Source organism: Labrus bergylta, chromosome 5 (genome assembly GCF_963930695.1).
Source record: "Labrus bergylta chromosome 5, fLabBer1.1, whole genome shotgun sequence".
Taxonomy (NCBI): Eukaryota; Metazoa; Chordata; class Actinopteri; order Labriformes; family Labridae; genus Labrus; species Labrus bergylta.
Genome location: NC_089199.1, coordinates 20,847,722 through 20,869,358, shown reverse-complemented (window position 1 = coordinate 20,869,358; position 21,637 = coordinate 20,847,722). Strand labels below are relative to the sequence as shown.

The following is a 21,637-nucleotide window of genomic DNA, read 5'->3' as shown; positions in this document are numbered from 1 at the left end:
ATTGTTTCTGTACACACAACAAGTCACTTACTTTCACACTCACTTTCCCTCTGAACAGCAGCACTTTCTATGTTTCAAAGTCGACTGGAGCCTTTGATTCCTCAAGTCAGCGCTGATATTTCAATTATCTGTGTCTATCAGGGCTGCCTTTGACTGACTTAAAGTCTGAATCCTGCAGGAAACTGAGCTGCTCTTGGCAGCTCCAAAACCATGGCAGAGTGCACACCGGACACAAACCCAGCCGCAAAGGTGATCCAGAATGCAGACAAGGCTGACTGTAAGGACACATGTGGAGTTTCAGCTGAGTCTGCAGCTGTTGCAGCGGTCAAAGTCAGACCTTCAGACCTGGGGCTGATTCGAAGCATGTCCAAGTCGGACTCTGACTTGTTGGCGTCACCGCTCGGGGAGGAGGATGGAGGAGGTCTAGCCGGCCGCAGTGGGTCCGTGTCTAACTGCAGCTCTGGGCAGCCGTCCATGCAGCGCATGCCTTCTTTTGCCTCCGAGTGGGATGAGGTAATACTCAAGCTCTCTGGGGATGGGAAAGAAGTGGGAGGATGTGGAGGAGAGAGGGAGTGGAACTGTCGGGGTTAACAAATGGGCACACTTCCAAGCAGAGTTGATGTCTTTAAGAGGGAGTGTGTTAAAGAGTGTGAAAGTGTTAGAAAAAAACAAGATGCAGCTAAAAAAGAGGAGAGAAAATGAGGCAATACATTTCAGGGAAGAGAAAGGAAGGAAGGAAGGAAGGAAGGAAGGAAGGAGTAAGGAGGAGGGGGGCAGAGGCTGCAGTTGGAGAGCGATCAGGAGTCCAGCAGTGATAGACTGTAGTAACTTTACCCAGGCTGTTGGCGAGGAGCGCCTGCGGCTGAGTGCTTGAATGCATGAATGGCTTGATCACTTGCACCGACCTCCCTGTAGCAGCCCTGGCATCCAAGACTAATTGGGCTTGTGCTGTCATCCCACATCCACTCAGTACATGTCTCAGGGGCCGGCCCACGCTTCCTCTGTCTCCTCCTGCACTCCTCTGGATCCTTTGCTACGTCTTGCGCCATCTACTTTCAGCTCACTGTGAGCAACCCCGATTCCCTGTCCTGCCCCTCCATAAGTCTGAACTTGTGAATTTCTTTTAGCACGATGGAGCATCAGTGCAGCAGACCTTAAAGCAATGCAAATATGAATTATTACATTTTACCAAAACTTCTTAACACACATAAATATTGAAACCTTTAGGAACAATGACTGAGGCTATTATTATAACAGTACACAGCTTGCAGGCAAAATTATGAAATCATGAAAAACGTCTTCAGAAAAATAGAACGTGTCTAACACTGTTTAGTGAGTGCTGGAAACCTCAATCACACACAAATCAAAAACTGTTTATCTTATTCATACAGCAAGTTAAAAGTATGCATATGGTACACAAAATACCCCCAAAATAAGTAATGCAGGTTTAGTCATCCCTGAGTAAAATTCAGAACGCTTAAAGAAAAAAGCCTTTACCATGGTGACTGCTGTAGTACAGTAAAAGCACGCAATAAGACGGGCTTATTAATGAATGTACTTTATTGTTTTTCGAGGGGGATCTATAACTATTTTACGTTTTTTCAGAATCAGAATCATTATCTTATTGTCAGGAATGGGAAGAATTTGACCCTAATCAAAACAATGAGCAATAAATAGAGCACAAATAGTTAGAAGCTATTAAACAGTAGTGGTCCTGCTGGATATATAATTACTTCACAGAATTATGACTGAGTGATCCAAAGTATATTATTCGACTATTGCTGTAAACAATAGTAAGGATGTAGTTACGATGAGTATAATTGAACTACTTTGTATCATTTTGTCTTAGTCTTGCCGTGGCCCAGTGTTTAACGCACTTGAACTTGCAGTGATCTCAAAACCGCACAGACTTGGACTTGGTTAGCGATCGCTCTTGGAGTCTTTACAAGTGCTTTGGTGAAGCGATGCTCAAAGGTGGTCATGGTCATATAAGCAGGGTCATTCTTTCACAGTATGTCTGGAGCATGTAGCTCTTCAGTGCATACAACAAGGGCAGTCGGGTGTCACTTCAGACATGTTGAACTTTAGCTTGGCTCTTTGCGCCCCTCTGTTTGTCAGGGCTTTCTGTCCAGTGCTAGCTCTCTGCTCCACGCCTTTGCCCTCTGACAGACATGTTTATTCAGGCCGCGTTGGGTGGGGTGTCCTGTTCTCAAGGGCATCCTGTTTTGCAGCTGCTACCGAGTGTCTGTTTCTCTTCCAGATTTCAAGGGATTTGTTTGGGTTGGCGATATGTGTGTGTTTGTTTCTGTGTGAGGGTGTGTGTGGGTGGCGAGGGGCAAAAAATGACTCTGCCTGGTGAGTTTATCTCATGAAGCGATCAACTACCACCACACATTAAAAGTGACACACGAGGCTCAGAGGGAGGCTGAGCTCATGGTCGGGCACATACACACACACACACACACACACATACTGTATGTGCACATGCACTCACATAAAGCAGTGCTGAATACAAATGCTGACATTCTGATGTTAATTTAGAAAGAAATTTACAAGATGGAAAATAACCTTTAAACCCCATTGACATTTTAGCTGCATATAAATTTAACATTTATTATTGTTATCACCTCATACTGTATTAAATGTCCTTGGTATTGTATTTAGATTAGATTTATATCCTTAAAATATGCCTCTATATATATATATATATATATATATAAAAAGGACCATAAAGAATCTGGATGTTTCTGTTAAAATATACATTTTCAATTATTCAAATAAAAGACTGATTATATCGCAGCAAAAATAAATATGAATAGTGTAGGACACAGCACAATAACAGCAATAACGTGCAGAGGAAACACTACTATTCCTAAAAAACAAAACTCAAAAGCTGTTCTGAAAGATGGGTTGTTATGTAACATACATTTATGCATCTCACTTCCCCCCGCACATGTATTTATACTTTATACTAGTTTGAGCAGTGAATGTTAATGACAAAACAAAGCCTGTCTTTTACCTTAAATATATAGCTAAAAGATTAAACTCATGAGCATTTAGCCTTTAGTTCCTGACGAACAAAGCTGACTTTAACTGGTTTATGATTTAAAATAAAGCTTATAGTGAAACAAGTTATTAAGCATATGCAATTTTTCTTTCACCTGTTAGACTCAGTTGTGTCTGACTGGAACTATTCAACATGCTCCCGTCGATTTTTGGCCAGTAATCTTCAAAAAAAAAGGAAACATAACCACTAAACCACAGAACGGATCTATGAGTGCAAGGTACATCCACTCTTGCTTTTTTTGTGTTGATGCATTTTTTATATGCCCTTCAGTTTGATACTAAAAATAACCTTATTATGTAAGGATCTTGCATTTAACTGACCATCACACAGTTAACTAATTACAGAAATGAAGCAGCATATATGATTAAGGTGATTGACGTCTACATCACAGCTGTTCCATATACTCACAAGGCAAAGGTTAAAAAAAAACACATGTTACAGATGCTTGAGTGGCTTCATTCGTGCGTACTCTAAATTTCCCAGTGGTATTCCTCAGTTCATTACACATGCAAGCTTTTAAATATGTGTTTGTGTTCATATGTGGCTGTAATGGCTGTGGTTTTACTAAACACAAACGTATGCAGATTAGGGTGACTGATTTAAAGAACATATAATTATGTTATGTTTTAATCTTTAAGAATAAGAATATGTGTTGTATGCCATTGTTATGAATTTATTTTAAACTCATAGTGTTAAACAGATCAACTTGAGGCTTTGTTATGATTTCTAATCCTGCATTACGTTTCACTGTTTATGAAATGGAAATGGCCACAATGAAAATGAAAAAGAAGGAGTGTGTTAATGTCGGTAAATTCAGTTCATAAAGCAGGAATATTTTGTGTAATGTGTAAGCTGGTCTATAATTCATATAGAGGGCTACGGCAGAGTGAACACATCCCAAGATCTGGTTAGACAGATGTGGTACATGAATATGAGAGTGGAGGTGATGGTGTTAGGGGGATGCTGGGCGGGGGGGAGTGGTCCTTTTTCACGTGCCTTATTGTCCGTAAAATTTATCATTGCGTGTAACACATGAGAAACCACATTGCATCTAACCTTGTATCTATAATTCCAAACATACAAGAGCTACACCTAAGCTATTGTGTGGTTTTAAAAATGGATGTTCGCCAGTTTGACAATACAGGCTCTTAGATTTGCAGTCACAAGGGTAACCTAGTTTCACAATGTTTAAATGATCATTTATAAGTAAAGAAACCTTTTCTTTAATTTAAGTAAATCCCAAACTTAAAGCCTGCTTGCTTATGAATGATCACCAGCTGAAAACTCAGATTTAATTTTCATGAATTGTATTGACTAATCTACTTTTGTCTCTCTGTTTTAGCTGTTTAAACAGATTATTGTCAGATGGTACTATGTAGCATGAGGCAAGTTTTGGTTTTGGATACCTGAACCGTGCAGCGTCTCAAAGAAACAAAATGAGGCAGTAAAATTACTCCCCAGATGTGGTTGTTCAAAAGTATCAAAAGCAGATTTTTGTTACGTCATTTTTTGAAATAAGACTAGCAAAAAAAAAAAAAAAAGTAATATTGTAAGTGAAGTTGAATAAATTCCTTGATATTAAAATCCTGCTCTTTTTAGAGGTGTTATAAGAGTAATTGGTTTGTCATTTAAATTGGTGTGTGCCATGATAACAGGCTCATAATTTACAACAGAAATCTCAAATATCTGATAGCAAATGTTTCTCATTTTTGCTTTAAAAAATAAATATTATAAGGATGTTTTAAGGTTCTTGACAAAACCAGACCTTTGAAGACATTACATTTTGTTTCCAAAATTATAATCAGAAAAATAATTGTCTGACTATTCAAAAATGAAAACAGCTCTTTGTTGTGACCTGACCTCTTATTATCCATCAGTTACATATCAAGGTGATAAAACTTGTTTTGTATACAGGTGTAACAATAAGAACGGAGGAATTTTATTTATTATAATCTGACTTTACCCAGCATAAAGTCCCATTTAAAGCTCTACCTGACAAGCTGGATACTACAGTATGTCGGATCATTCAGCAGAGGTGGCACTGCCAGAATATACATTTTAAGAAAGCATTGAATAGCGTTTGAAGAACGAGGCTGGTCGTCACCATGAATCACTGACAAAAATCAATACAGAGAGCATTAAAGAAATGCAATTTCTTTTGACCTTTAGGCCATAAGAATCAATCTGTTTGACACTACTTAATAAAATAGTTGTAACTAAAATAAGATCATCTTTTTTTTTTATTAAGATTTATTTTTGGGCTTTTTGCCTTTAATGTAGAGATAGGACAGTGGATCGAGTCAGAAATCAGGGAATAACATGCAGGAAAGGAGCCACAGGTGGGATTCAAACCCTGGCTGCCCGCTTGGAGGACCACAGCCTCTATACATGGGGCGCGCGCGCACTAACCACTGCGCCACTAGCACCCCGAAATAAGAGAATCTTTTAAGATAAAAAAATTCCTCTCCATACACAGATGATACATGTAGAGACACAACGCCGCACCTTTGTCATCTCTCATGGCCACATTAACAGGACGCCATGAAGGCCATCACGGCTTAACTGTTATTATTCTTCGGGGCGACTTGCTTTATTTATGTTGTGTGGTTTCAAAGCTGTCAAATAAATAAAAATCAATCCAAATCATGAGCACTGCTGGATGGAATTAGGGGATCTGGGTCTTGTATTGCGAGGAGCTTCTGGCCCATCTGTCTTTATTGACAGTGATACTGAGACGGTAATCCTGTTTCCAGAGCAGAGCCAGTGAAGCAGGAAGCCATTTTGGTTAGTTTCTTTTATCCAGCCATCATTTCCATTTTTTTAACTGAATTGCTGTGATTTATTTGCAAACATTTGCTCCCAGAACAATTTTGTACTCTTCATCTTTAAAGTACGTTATTTAAGATGATTTCAGGTGTTGATAGACAAAGAAGAAGAGAGCAGGAAGAGGAGCAATTGGATGCAAAAAACCTGAAAGGGCATGCCGAGAAAACACACGTCCGCCTACATAGGTCAATAGTCCGCAGTGCTCTTCCATGATACTCAGATATGCAGGCAAAAAAACACTCCCTGTTTCTGGATAGAATTTTAAAACTTTGAGAATGTTTTTTTTTGATCCAGTGATAGCTGATTTATTTGTCCGATCCAGATCTCGTTTAAAATTCTCATCACATTTCATGAACTTCCTGCCATTAGTGTTCTGTAATCATGCTAAAAGCCTAACGAACCAACAAACAAACTGAAAGGGTAACCATGACTCCTCGGAGTAGGTGTTTTTAAGGTTAAATGTAAGTAGAAAGTAGCAAATATGCCTGGATTCACTTAAAGATGTATAATGCACATCAAACACTTGCTGTGTCACATTTTTTAAAGTAATTTTCCTGCCAGTTTTGAGATTTTTATGGTTTTAAATGCTGAAAAAGTGACAAAATTCTGTAATTCAAATCTGTCAGTATTTATAGCAAATTATCTCAACTTGCCATTGGTGTAGTGATGAACTACGTTCTTATTAGGATATTGAGAAGCAGTTCACAGCTTGACAAACAGTTTGTCATGAGACAGCTGCAGCAACAGAAAGTAAACAGTTTGTTTTCTCCTTGTTAAGTTTAATTGGCTGTCGTGTTTCACAGTCACAGTGTGATGGACAGCTCATATCTCAAACAGGTAGTGCACAAATTATGAAGTATAGTAACGTTGTATTGTAGCTGATATGAAACTGACTCACTACATATGGGTTCATTACTAAATAAAACAGTTCTTCCTATAAGTAACCATGACAATCCTACCACACACTGAATGATACATAAAAAATGAATCAAAAATCTGACTAACTAAGGACAATGCATCAGTGACTGTAACCTAAGGCTATACCTGTGTATAACATTAACATTATGCAAGCATTTTAGGATAGTGACTTGAGCTTTGAGTTTCCACATATAGAGTACTTTTAGGGTGCATATAATGAGTATAATAAGTCCTGAGGAACTCACAGAGGCTGATGGACTCTTTGCCAATATGGAGATCGCTTTACACTAACAAGCTCAGTTAACAATCTGTTGTCCTTTGATTTACTGAAAAAAAAGAGAACGCAGCATATGTCGCTCTTCTTATCTTTGGCTTCTTTTGGGCCAATCAAAATCCTAAATCCAGCTTCAGTAGAAACTTGTGTTAAATCAGACTTTGTTGTCCTTCTGTAGCCCTTTCTGGCTTTTGGAAAAGGGGCTTTTAAAAACATGAAGTATATAATCTTTAGATTTAGACTGTGAGAAAGTTATCTGACCATCAAGTTTTTATGCTCTAATATTGATCTATCAACTTTAAACAAGACCAGTTTTCAGACCATAGTGAGCCCCGGGAAATCTCTCTTAACTTTTCTCTCAGATATTTTGATTTCATAGTTTGTAATTATTAAAAAGTCAGTCTGCGATTTTACTCATTTTCTTTGTCCACCTGTTTCAAGCTTGAACAGAACAAGTCATAAATGGAAAGTCTTTGCAGTGTGTGCAGGTATTAAAGAGCAGATCAACCTGTATTAATATGTAAATCACTTCAGGATACAGTGCTATCAGTCAGAGTTGAGCACTGCTGATTTAATGACAGTCCACTCAGAGCCCCATTTGATTCATAACTGCACCGTCAGATACATTTCTGTGTGAATAGATCCTCTGATAGTTTCCTTCCTGCTACCAGACATTCACTGGAGAGCAGTCTTTGAGTTCAATTAATTTTCGGTTTAGAGCTGGTTTACAGATTGGGGTCTTTAAACTTAAAATGTTATCCCATGTACATTTACTAAGTCTCTTTAAGGGATTGTATTGGTTTCCCTGTTGAACATTTGTATAATACAGAGATGTTTCTGTTGCCTCTTATTGATATAAACGGGTTGTTATTGGTACCTGCTGTTAAAGGATGTTGATAGAAAGTCAGCTGTCGAAAAAAGAATGGGGTGGCATGGTGCAATTTTAGTATTTGGCTTGGATAGTTTTGGATAGGGACTTTCAAGGACTATCAGGACTGAGGGTAATGTGAACAGAAGTTAATTTGCCACAGAAGAAACTGACAGCCTTATAACAGAAAATAGAAAAAGACAAAGACAGCATCGTGTAGTATCATATAGGGCTGAAACGGTTCCTCGAAACAAATTAGGACCTCGATTTCTAAAAAGCCTCAAGGTTATTTTTTGTTGCCTCAAGGCTTCGTTTAAGTCAGGACTATTATAGGGCACTCTGTCGAAAGGAACAAAATACTTAATATATATATATATATATATATATATACTAAGTAAATCACCAGAATAATCAATATATTACTTGATTACTAAAAGAATTGGTTACTGCAGCTCTAATTGCATTATATTGTACCCACCGATTTCCTTGTCTCTTTCTCTAGGTGTTTTGGTACAGTCACACAGTGAAAGGTTAGATAGCGATTCTAGATACCTGTAAGGTCTGAGTGTTAAAGTAAAGGACATACTGAATGTCTGGTCCACTGTCACCTGGAAATGCCTTCAGCCCTCTGCGAACTTCTTGGGGTAGATGGATAAATCTAATAAATGGTTAATGAAGCACTTGAATTTAGTTCACATGGCAACTTTAAATTGATGAAAACAATTAATTGGAAAACAAAATACAAACTATACTTCAGCAGACATCGAGCTACTCATACAGTGACTCCGGCTGATACAACATATGTCAGCACACTAACTATGATGCTGCTGGTTTCCCTCCGCAGCATTTTGGTGACAGGTTATGATAAGGTGCACTTAGGTTCAGATGTAATGCAGTCCTGCTGAGTGTGTGTATGATATAGAATGTAACTGGGTTAATTCAGAGAGTAATGTGAGGTCTGTATTGCTTAAGGCGTATGCTACGCGTCCCACGTGCCTGACTTCCAAATGAATCAAGGCCTCTCCACAGTGTTGATGCCACTAGCGAAGTGCATGGGGCTTTTTCAAACACTAAATATTACATCAAATAAGCCTGGCTGTGTCTCTGGTGTCACTAGTGAAAGCAGAATCAGCTTTTCAGGCTTGCAAAAATCTTCCTCACTGATTGTGAATAGACTACTCCAGTGATTCTAAATTTAGTTTCCAGCCTGATTTGCAAGATGTTTTTAAAGGTGTTCCCAGGCTGAGCCTGCTACTTGCCTCGTTTTAAAACTGTCAAATGAAGACTGAGATATACTCTTTTCCACACATGCTAGTGTGTATTGTTGGATATTTTATGATAGGGCAAATGTTGCATTTGTTCTGTGCATGAGGTCCTGTTGTCCTTGATGCATGACGTGTCAGCCAGCAGTGTGTTGCTCTGTACATAAGTTGCCAAGATATGTATGTATTATTTAAAATATGCCATATATTTGTTAAGACACAGACTGCTTGCATATGTTATATATCAGGAATAAGACTTAAGATCCATACAAGCTAATACAAGCGAATTGATGAGAGAGAGTCCTTGTTAATTAATGCGTATAAGAGGGAACAGAAACAGGACAGATTGGGATAAATATATTTTACATCTGATGTAAATGCCCCCATCCTACTCAGTTCCCAAGCTGTTGTATTTAAAAGAGTACGTTGACATTTAAGGAAGTGTACTGCTTACTTACTTGGTTTCTGAGTCAATGAGAAGCTTTCTACCGTTCTCTCAGCTGTCGCTCTCTCATTTGCCTTGTAGCCACTTTGCTTTAATGAGTGAGTAAAGGAACAGAAACTGTAAAACTGAAACAGTGACTTGCTGTCAAAACAATGACTTTGACAGGAAGTCACTGATACCCCCCCGAAGAATAGCAGATGGCTGGTTTTTTTTTACTTTCTTTTTGTCTGGATTAAACAAATGAGATGCATAATGACACAGTAAATCACTCAGCTGTAGAAGTCCTGGTAGTTTTACTGGTGGTTATCTAACCTTCTGACCAAGTTGGCTTGGCTGTTTGTGCTCTGTGCTAAGACGAGCAAATCAGCTGCTGGCTGTGGCTTCATTTAACTGTACAGAGGACAATTCTACAATTCTTTTAGCGGATGCCAAGGGTCTAGAAAAGAGGAAACAATGTCAGTTAGTGCAAATGATCAGCTTTGAGTCCGATTGGACACACAGGTGCCGACAGGTATTGCGCAAAGGCAAAGCACAACTGCGGTTTCTTGAGAGCTCTAATCAGTATAGAAACCATCTTAAAAATTGTCGTTATCAAACAAACCATCGTCATTACTATCATCAATAATATAAAACCCATTGTCACCATCATCATTAAGGTCTTAGGTGTTCATGAAAGAGACTAGGGTTTGGCAAATGGACGTGGCTGGCATTATCCAGCACTTGACATCACCTGACAGTCATCGACCACTGACACTGCAATCCCAACACTGGGATTTAAAAGCCCCCTTCACACAACTATCGCTCAATTATTTAAGTTCAGTTTAAAATGTGTAATGGGAACAAGGGTGTCCTCTTAAACCATGTTAGTGAGTTTATGTCCTTCTAAACCATTTTAGCGAGTTTATATGAAGTCTTCTTTCAATCACGTCAGTAAAAGTGTCCACCTGAATGCATCAGAGTATCTCTGTTTGTGTCTATCCAATGTAACTCCCTGGTACAAAGTATCCATGTCAGTAAGTTCCTAATTGACGTGCGACCTTGAGCTTGCCTCCCTTTCACACAGGGAGGGTACTCATCTGCATCCAGCGAGGGATAACGGTGCTGCAAAACAACTTTGTTTCTCATGAACACTCTGAAGTTGTGTCGTGTACAGAGCTCTGTGTTGATCCTTTTTTGCAAAAAGCCTCGCAATATATACACAAAGACAAGTCATTGTTTGATCTTTATTTATCAGATTTCCACCAGAAATGTGAGACTTTTTAAGTCTTCTTCTTTATCTGGGATTTGAGAGCATCTAATTTCAGGACATTCTTTGGAAGGTAACATGTTCACCCTCCTTGTTAAACCCGAACTATGTAGCCACAATTGTCTAGTTAAACAGCAGATATGGACTCCACAGACTTTGTTTGAGCAGGGGAGCATCAGAGCCGCAAAGAAACTGACTTTTATCTTTATTTTGTTTTGCTTTTGTTTGTGTTTATTTTGAGATTTGGTTTGTGAGTTTCAAAAGCCTGCTCATGCTGTTGCTCCTGCATTGCTCCCCTGCAAGAATATCATTGTCCAACGTTAGTGTTTCCCTTTAGACAGGTTCACATGTCAATACAATTGACTTTTCCCAACCCTAAGAGTGCCATCAAATCTTCTCATCTAACTCGCAGAAAGAACTAAAATGTGTCTAATATCATTATCAACACTGTTGATATCAGTAAGCGTAGGTTAGACATTAGAAACAATTCTTTGCACACACTACTTCCTACATGAGTGTGCACAATCATGCTGTCATGTCCTGTACTGTAAATGTCCGGTGACCCTGACCTGTAAGCAATTCCTAATGGGAAAAAATTTGGTCTTTCCACTTATTTTTTATCAGAGTAGAAGTGAATTCATCAAGATTTGTTCACACGGGAAGTTATTTATAGTGCAGTCACAAAGCACCCTCTGTCATACTTCTCTCATTTAACTGACAGAAATGAGAGTGGTTTTGATATTTTGATAAAACTTGGCAAGGGAGCCCCCCCACGAAAAAAACAAACATTTTTTTTCCACTAAACTGGGGCAAAATGCCATTGCATGTCCTGCTTTAGCCCCAACAGTGTTTGATAATGTACTGCACCAAAAGCACTTTGTTGGAACTTGTGATTGTTCAGCTGACAAGAAAAGTAAACAAAAGTAAACCACCTGGAAATGTATTTTTGCTCGCATAGAAAGTCAGAGACTATTTGAATAAACAGCCGTGGCTCTAAGCCCCTAAACAACTCTGCTCTGAATTCCTCTGTAATCTCCTGCATGCAGCATTGTGCTCAACTAACCTTGCAATAAACTGTTGCCTTATTCTGTGAAGCTTAAATAATACAGGTCTGAGAGGGCAATCAAATCCTCACCGAGAAGCAGTCAGAAACAGATCTGAATCTCTGGAGGGTCGGATTGGACTTGAATACAAGGTTGTCTTTAATAGGCCCAAACAGTTTGGCGTTTTAAAAGCTTCTGGGTTGTAATTCACCTTATCACCTTGCTGTGTTTTTGCTGAGTTGTTGCGGGTTGCTCAATAAATTACTCTCCATGTTTGAATGTTACTTGTTATCCAGGACATCTTCCCAATTCTCCCAGCGGCAACTCTCTCTCCTAACCCCTCACACAGCACTACTCCTCCAGTCTTACTGTTTTTATTTTTGATATGTTGAAAGGAGGAGGGCTAGATAGGAGTTCATTGGATGTGTTGAATTAATAACAAATGTTTAAAGATACTGAGTGAAGATCAACATCGAATGCCCACTGTTCTGTATTCAGTTCTTATGCAAGAGTTTGTCGGCGTTCTTTTTTTGTCTAAAGGTTTATATTTGTTCTCTCTAACAGATTGAGAAGATCATGAACTTGATTGGAGCAGGCATTGAAACGTCCAAAAAGAAACAGCCCACACCAAGTTCAGGTAAAGCTTCTCAAACTATTACATTTCCATGCTGGTGGAGCATTTAATTCATACTGAATTTAGTGGATTTTTTTTTTCTTCCAGAGATAACCATGTGTTGTGTAATTTATTGGTTAGTTAATGTAAAAAGACAAGTGGGTCTGGGGGATTGAGTGAGTGTTATGCATTAACCATTTATAAAGCTCTTATCTGCCCTCAGTGCTGCTTTGATAATACGCTGCATAGTTTGTGTAGGGATGTACCCTTTACAGACTTTCCGATCATGATTTTGCTCTATACTTAATGAGATCTTTCATGTCGTGGTTTGATTATGCTGAATTATTTCAGATTTTCTTCCTAACATATAGAGGCCTGAAGAAACCAGACACTTTTTGTTTGTTGAACCTCATAGTAATGGTAATTGATGTGCACTTGGGCTGTCTTACACATTTTTAAAGGCTCTGATTTTCACTTATTTATACTCAAAATAATTTGATCTGGTAAGGTTATTAATTAGAGAAGTTCTATCGGGAGACAAATTATCAGTGGAGCGCTTCTCCTCTCCAAAAACAAAAACATAACTGGTGATTAAAACTTCAAGTTTCAGCGAGACAGTCTGTAGCGGCTGTTAGGGGGGCTGTGAGCCGAGCTGCGGGGTATTGAAGCTCAGCTCGTTTCTCTCTTGACTTCATGATGTCTGATGACTGTAATCCTTCATCTGGTGAAATTTACAGGTGACACGGATCACAAATCTCACAGTTTCGATCACATCACAGATTTTGGTCATGGATCAGATCTAATTTCAGATTCAGCCAAAAAAAGATATTTATAAAATAACTTAAAGAGCCCATATTCTGCCCTTTTTGGGGTTTGTATATTTAATCTATGTTCCTACTTTTGTACGTTCACAACAGCTAATGTTCCAAAAAAGTGTCTGTTTTCATGTACTGCTCCTCGTTGCTCCCTCTATGCTCTGAGTCCGTCAGCTACACTCTGTTGAGCCCACACTGTTAGACCCCACGTGGGCCAAGTCTGCTCTGATTGGTCTGCCGATCCGCTCTGTTGTTATTGGTCAGTTGCTCAGCACGCGTCTCGGAAATTTCAACATGAGCTGCAGGGCTTGCCACAACGAGCCAATGGGCTTAGATCAGTGATCTCACACTGACAATGACGCCGCACTGACAAATTTTTATCGAGGGGGGCTAGAACCGAGCGTTACATGCAGCTAATGCTACAGCTAACAGGAGGAGGTAGGAGAAGCCGCGTTTCTGCAGACTTTGAATTTTTGCACATAGATGTGCCTAAACATGCACAGGACACTTGGAAAACACACTAAAGGGCATATAAAACCAGAAAAAGCATAAGATGGGACCTTTAATGTTCTTCACTATAGCCACTCAGGGTCTCCTATTTTTACTTGTTTGCATCAGATATTCTCTTAACTCTTGCTCATGGTCATCTATAAACCCCAGCACACCCTGGAGTTTCTCTCCTGCTGTGCTGCTTCCAGTATTGTCACCTGAAGAGTCAGTCAAATTTGCAAGCAGTACAGGAGGTTGTACCACCATCTGGCTCAAAAGTGGTTTAGTGGACATAATTTACATCACAACTGGAGAAGAGTGACTCAAAATAGCAAACACATATGAGTATAGCTGGGAGGCCTTATTCTTTCATGCATGAGGAAAGCATCATCCTTAACCGCTTCCATCACAGTTGGTTTTGTGTTTTTAGTCATTTTCAGACGTTAACCTGTCATGCTGCTACGCTTTTCTTCATTGCTAATGGACAGTGACAACGCTAATAAAATACAGCAATTCAACGAGCGAGGATAGGATAGGATAGGATATTACTTTATTGATCCCTAGAGGGGAAATTCAGGCGTTACAGCAGCACAGACAAGAAAGCTCAAATACACATTAAACAGAATAAATGAAAATAAATATAAATATATATATAAAATTAAAAATAAATAAATAATAAAAATCTATCTACAGTATCTACAGTACAAAATGAATGATGAAGTTAACTGGGGGGAATTGAGAATTGAGACAGTATTCGCAGAGAATGACAAGATAAAGTGACAAGTAATTAAAGTGACTTGGTATGATAAATAGCAGCAAGTCATGTAAGCAGCAGAGAAGAGAGGCAGTGTTGTACCACAGTACTGCAGAGTGCAGTTATATAATATAATGTAGTATAATATAATAAAATAACATAATATAGTGCAATATGAACAATATAGTGTAATATAATGAAATGTTACATAATATAGACTAGTATAATACAATAATAAAATATATAGACTGTACAGTGTATATGTATATATATATATTGACCTAAATAATAATAATAATACAATAATACAATGATAATAATGAAGCAGGTCATGTGGGTAGTGTTTTATGGGGGTGAAGTTTCGTGTCAAGGATGGATTGTTATTGTTGTCATAGGCTGCTGTTGTACAGTCTTATTGCAGTGGGCACTAATGCTCAACTCTTGACTTGTATCATTGAGTTTTAGAGGTCAGCCCTATTTGAATGTTTACATAACGTCAGCAGCAACCAAACTTTGTTCACCCTCTATCTGATTGCATTTGTGTGCAGCTCTTCCAAGAGCTGCTGTTTAGTATTCAAATAAATCCTCAGAAGAGATGGAGAGTAGTTTTGTTATAAATCACAGAGATTCAAGCTGACATTTGTTTGGCACATTACTGTTGTTATTTTCACTCACGATGTTTCCGCTTTATGGAAAATCTAATTTTAAATGCAACTCACTGACTGTCACATTTTTTCCTGGAGTTACTATGTATCTCAATAGGGTCTGAATTGAAAGTACGCTTCATCAGGTGTCCTTCAGGCGGTGCGGAGGGAGAAGCCAGCTGGCAGCAGCTCAGTTTGTTTAGATTACACTCCAGAGTTGCTACAGTGTAAACCTACCTCCATTAGATACTCTGCCATAAGGTGGTTTCATCACACTGTATTGTATAACAGCTCGTCCACGACGGCCTATGCACAGCCTCATCAGATTTTCAAGATAATATTTTAATTAGTAATGTGAAGGACCTTCATGGATTAAAAATCTGCTGACCACAGCAAAGCGTAAAAACCACTTGAGCTTAAGAAGGAACAGAAACTGTAAAAGTGTAGTCGTGATAAAAGTAAATTTAGTAAAGGCTAATAAAAAGAGAAAAGATATGACATTGGAATTAGGTGAGTTAAGACTTTAATTGCTGCACCAGCATTTAACGCTTTATGTGTCAGAGTGCCAGAGGTATTTACATTACTTATCTTACATAACCCCCATTACAAGGTCTGAATACTGATGTACAAGACTTTAACTAGATAAATGTAAAGAATAGTTTGCAATTAAGTAAACGCTGGTTCAATGTTTCACTCAGAATGATGGTACCTGAGGTGGTGGTGATCGCCAGGAGGGGGGAGGTATTTAGTTTTCCTCTTGAAAATATTTAATTAAAAACAAACTATTATATCACATTAGGTTTTATATTATGTCATTATATCATGTTTATATTGTGCTTTTTAGCCTTAATTAAGCAAAAAAAAATGACTTTAATTTGCTCATCTTGCTTTCCTCACACACACACACACACACACACACACACACACACACACACACACACACACACACACACACACACACACACACACACACACACACACACACACACACACACACACACACACACACACACACACACACACACACACACACACACACAACACACACACACACACACACTTCACCTTTGACAATCTTCATCAATCTTCACACACCTTTTTGATAGATGCGCTCAAACTACACACCTCCATTTCAAAAAGTTTCCCTCATGATGCCGTTATCACAACGGGCGATTGGCTTGCAGGGAGGCTTGTTACTGATGACGTAACCAAAACTGAGAGTACAGAATGACATCATCTTTGTTGACTGTATACCAATTGCACTGTATGTTTTGAACTTGCTTTAATAAGAATATGTTGATTAAAAGAAAAAAAGAATAACATCGTCTGCAACCAGCTGCACAAAACAATTGCTTTCTCTGATTATCTGCAGAGCATAATATGACACCACTCGTAACATGTACCTCAAAGATATACAACGAGTTCAGCTCGTCTCCTTGTTTATCGATCTTATTGGATAAAAAAAGGACTCAGGAAATATTTTCTGGAAATATACTGCGGCGGTCATAAATGTACATAGACATATAGGCAATCACGTCTAATCAAAATCAAATTTTATTCTTGAAATGGACACATAGATAAGGTGTTTGAAGAGAGCTGATTTATTCAGTCCTTGGGATAAATAATACCTGAATGTGATAGTAAATGAAAATGTTTGAATTGTAAGTTTATAATAAGATTAAAGCTATCATTAATGATGAAGCTTCTTCATAAACAAAATTAAGCTCAAAGCTGTTTCATAAATAAAAAGAGCAAACAACCAAAACAACCTTTTAAATATATGAATCCATTTCATTAGAAGCAAGCGAGGAATACATTTTTTTTATTAGTATTATTCACAAGATTATTTTAGGTTAAACGGAGAAAATATATTAGCTAAGCAGTCCTGAAGCAAAACAGTTTTTTTTTTTTGCAGTGCTAATTTATGATTTTAATTGTTACTTGTCCTCCTGAACACCCAGGCATTCTTATATTATTTGCTTTCCTAACCATTCAGACCTGAGGCTATTCCATGTTACATAAGTGGCAATATGTTCTGTGTTTGTTTTTCCCCCCTCCACACATACATGTATAGGTGTGTGCTATTAATAGACACCGAAAGTGTCCCAGATTCAGCTGAGTCATACAGATGCTGCTCCGATTTTAATCTGAGATTGTGCACAAGAAGATCTTGAGTTTGCAAGGATGGTTTCGTTACCGTTTTTGTAGGTGTTGCTTGGTAAAGAGGTCACATTTAAAAAAACATGATCTGAAAGAGAACAATCAGATACACTGTAGAGTTGTCACTGTGAGAGGAAGAGAGAAAGAAAAAAAGAGCAAGGAAGGGGATTGCACAAAGATCAAAACCTAAATTGTCTCTTTATCTTCTATTGTGACAGAACTGGGAAAACCTTATCCTTTATACTTGTTTTGTGTATTCTTACTCCAGCCCCCTTTTCCTTGTATATTGTCCCTCTCATATCAGCAGTCAAGGACAGCTATTCATCTTCAGATATCTCAACACCAGATTTTTGTTGCTGCTGAAAAACCAGCCCTGCAATTCAGTGTCACCCTGCTTGCTCAAGGATGAGGTTGTTTGTGTTGTGTGCCCGTCACCAGTGCCTCGATTGTGTGCTAAGAGAGCAATGAGTAAATGAGCTTAAACAGACAGAGGCAGTGGAGAGAGAGAGAGAGAGAGAGAGAGAGCTCAGCTAACAGCACACAGGAGGCATCAGCTCAGTTTGTGTACAGGCACACTCTGACGTTCAAAGGAAAAGAGTCCGCCCTCAGTTTCCCTGAATTAATTCAGCTTTGCGGCTCATTTTCTTCAGTGCTTGGGTGTGTTGACAAGGAGCTAGTGCTTTTCTCCTGCCCTGATAAAGAGGCACGGTGTTTATCTCGGCACAACCTCTTCCTCTTCAGCTGTGAAAAAGTCTCTCCGGGCGCTCCTCGGAGTCAAGTCTAGACCAAGCAGTTCTCAAAAAGCAAAGACCCACTCGGATAGATTTGACAGCTTGGTCTGTTTAAAAGAGGATAAGACAGTGTTCCAGTTCCCCCCCCCCCCCCCCCCCCCCCCAAGGAGTAGTGGATACTCTGACAGTCAGTAATTAAATCCTACTACTGTGGGAGGTGTTACTCTCCCAAATGAATGGAAGTAACTGGAGAGGTGGCTGGTATGTTTTAATAGTGTTTGTCTGGATATTGTGGTGCAAGAGCTGACTTTGGTTTGAGGCTCAAGAGAAGAGCATAACGAAGGAGGAGTTGTGGGATCAGGTTGTGAATCATAATTAGTCCACTTCAATCCTTCTTACGTTCTATTGCCATCTTATCTCGCCCATATGTTTCTTCACCTCCTCCCTCAGTCGTCTTTTCTTTCTGTCTCTTATCTGCTCATTCTCTCCCTCTCCTGTCTCTCTCTCGCTCCTTCCATCCATCCATCATTTCACTCCTCCGTCAGAGCACTCCTGACGGCAGCTTCTCTTCCTGATAACAAGCAATGTGCAGTGGTCCTGGTGGACAGGTCAGGGAGACCGGACTTGGCCTTTTACCTGCTCATTAACGCCAGAGCAACAGGGGTACGGGCGGCCAATTACGGGGGAGGTTCAATCAATAGCCCGTCACTTTGCCTCCCTCTGTTGGCATTGCCTCTCCTTGCCCTGACTGCTTTACTGACTGCCCATCTGGGAGTGTGTGAGGTTATTGCAAGCAGCTTGAAAGCCTGCATAATTACGCTCTGCCTGCAGCTGTACCCAGATAACACTAGTGATGGACGCATCCAGCAACCCTGCATAGGTGGGTGGATTTGAAAGCCTACCACTCCCTGAGTAGACTGTTACAATTCTTTCAGAGTCTAATGACGCTGTTTTTTTTTGTGGATCCCTTCTACCCAAACCTAAATCTAAATTTTACATTATCTCGCTTGTTTAACCAGTAAGTATCCTCTGTTGTGCGCTTCAAATGGTTGATTTGACGCAAGCATCTGGAAGAACATAATGGAATTTCCTTTTTTCTGTCTTGCTTTATGACTCTGTAAGAAGACAAGGCTTGAAGTGTGATAGTGTGTCTTTGCCCCTCTCCTGTTCTTCATCTCCTGTACAAGTGAATTAGAGACTTCTGCTGACTTGAGTCAATGCTGCCCCCCCTTGTCCTCTCATCAAAGTAAGATGTATGAATTAAAGCCATCTGATAATAAAGCAGGGGCTTCGGAAGGTTTTTTGTTAGCTTAAAAAAAAAAACTGGCCTTCCTCCTGCAGAAGAGGATCCTCTTTTTAGCCATCCCTTTACATTCAAGTCATCCTTTCCAGAAAAGACTGTGATTCCAGGCTCTCAGTGCTTGTTCCTTGCCTCTGATGGTGGTGTCCTTTCTGCACTGGCAAGATCAGAGTGCCTCTGTGCAATTCTAATCAGTGCAGTGGAGGGAGAGACGGGGTGAGGTGGGGTAAGGTTAGAGAGAGACAAAGACAGAGAAGAGTGAATGTGTGTGCATTTGGATGAGGAAGAAAGGGGGGTGAGATGGAAAGAGAGGAGAGATAGATGGTGAAGAGAGAGAGAAAAAGAGTGTGTGCATCTGTCTGTGTGTTTGAGAACCAGAGGCAGAGAGCGAGACAGTGAGAGAGAGTGCAAGCCAGAAAGGGGGAGAGAGAGAGAGAGAGAGAGAGAGAGAGAAAGAGAGAGACAGAGGGAGGGGAATTGATATAGTGGGAGAGTGAGGGAGAGCGAGAGAGAGAGAGAGAGAGAGAAAAAGTGGTTACGTGGAGCAGCACCCCACTTCATCAGGCAGCATACGGCAACCCTGCAGTGCGATCACACACTATGGGAATGGGGTTATGAGATCGAGAGCGAGAGAAAGAAAGCAGAGAGAGACGAGAGTGAGAAAGGAGGGAGTCAAAAAAGAAGGGCTTGAGGGATTTGCTTGGATGAGAAGAGGGGGGGGGGATGATCACTGAGTCCGTTGCCTGTTGTGGATGTGGGAAGGACGTGGCAGCAGCAGCAGCAGCGGCTGAGGTTGAGGCAGATCTGAGGTCTCCTGTGTAGAAGTAGTCGGCGTCAGGACGTTATGCCCTGCGAGCAGTGAGGGGTAGCGTGTGAGAGCCAGGAGCAGCTGCTGTGACTGCATCTGCGCTGCCTGCATGTCTCAGACAGGCAGGGGATGCAGCAAAGCTCTGCCCTGAGCACACAGGCTGCTAGCTGTACCCAGCAAGGAGAAGAACCAGGTGGGCTGGGGTTGGATTGGGGGGGCGTCTGCCTCAGGAAGGAGCTAGCTGTGGTCCTGCAGTCATCCTCGCTTTCAGAGTCTCAGAGGCTCACCTGCCGTCTGTTGGATCTGAACCTGGATTTACTGCTTTGAGAGATGAGAGGCACGTTCTCCTCAGCAGCCCGGAGAAGAGTGTGAATGCTGGGCAGCAAAGGAAGCACTGGCACCACCAAGGACAACAAGGTTTTTCTCACTGGTAGACAGCTTACCTGGAGCTTTATCGAGGAACCTGTTCTTGGATTTTATTATGAATTGAGGAGTTTGGTATCACTGTGGAAATCCTAAGCCAACGTTTCTTCCTTTTTTTGAAGTAGGATCTTACAATATGTCTACCTGAGCGTACTCCCTGTGGGTCTGGAGTAAGGAAGAGAAGTATTTTAATCAAATGTGTATTCCTTGATCAGAAATAACACAAGTACCTCAACAGTACATTAGAATGCTGCTACCTTCATTGTATGAGCCGTGTCCTAGCTCTCAAAGAGGTTGACCAATGAAGCCATGGGACTCAGCCAGAGCTTTACAAGTATGTGGTGAAAACACTGACAGATTTCTTTTGGGGGAACTGAATATTTCTGTGTTATAGCCTGATGGTGTTATTTCTAATTTTAGAAAAAAATGGCGGGGATAATTTTAGCAGAGTAAACATTTGTGATGTATGAAAATGTCTGACATAATGATAATATTTCCATTTTTCCTAAGCCTGAAAATTATTTACTCTCTTGACTTGTCGTGTTCAGTAGTATTATGTTAATGGACTAGCTAGACACTTGTTTTAACACTCGCTCATCTGCTCACTAAAGGAATGTTTAGTGAACCCTGTTTGTTGGAAGATGCCGTAGTGGCTTAGTCCAACATAACTAACGTTACCAAGCTTCAGATGGGCTTCCTTCCCTGCACTACCTCCACCCTCGCCTGACATTTCCAGTCAGTCACATTAACACCAGTGGGTGTACATTAGCCTAGTCAGTCCCCTGCAGGGCTTGAGCTTGGCCTGCAGCACTTCCTACCCTCCTCCTGTGTTTGAGTTAGCTGGGCCCCCGCCTTTACCTTGGGAGCCCCTCACCCCCGGCCTGGACCCTGTCTCCCCCCCACCCCGCCTGGTGCTGCTGCACTCGGCTCTGCCTCTGCTGGCCGAGGATG

General features: G+C 40.2%; 1 protein-coding gene across 10 annotated transcripts in view; it reads left to right on the top strand.

Annotated features, from left to right (window-relative positions):
• Positions 1-21,637, top strand: part of anks1ab (ankyrin repeat and sterile alpha motif domain containing 1Ab) — a 45,266-nt gene that overhangs the window by 1,321 nt on the left and 22,308 nt on the right. For 2 of the 10 annotated variants that reach the window (XR_010666435.1, XM_065955114.1), the window contains exons 1-2: positions 79-513; positions 12,514-12,586. Coding sequence is in view for 9 of the 10 variants with exons in the window: in XM_065955114.1 (XP_065811186.1) it covers positions 211-513; positions 12,514-12,586 (376 nt within the window). In the remaining variant the exon portion in view is untranslated. Of the gene's footprint in view, positions 1-77; positions 514-12,513; positions 12,587-19,764; positions 21,021-21,637 lie in introns of those variants that run through there. The other 8 variants (XM_020630653.3, XM_065955119.1, XM_020630650.3 and 5 more) reach the window with 6 other exon arrangements.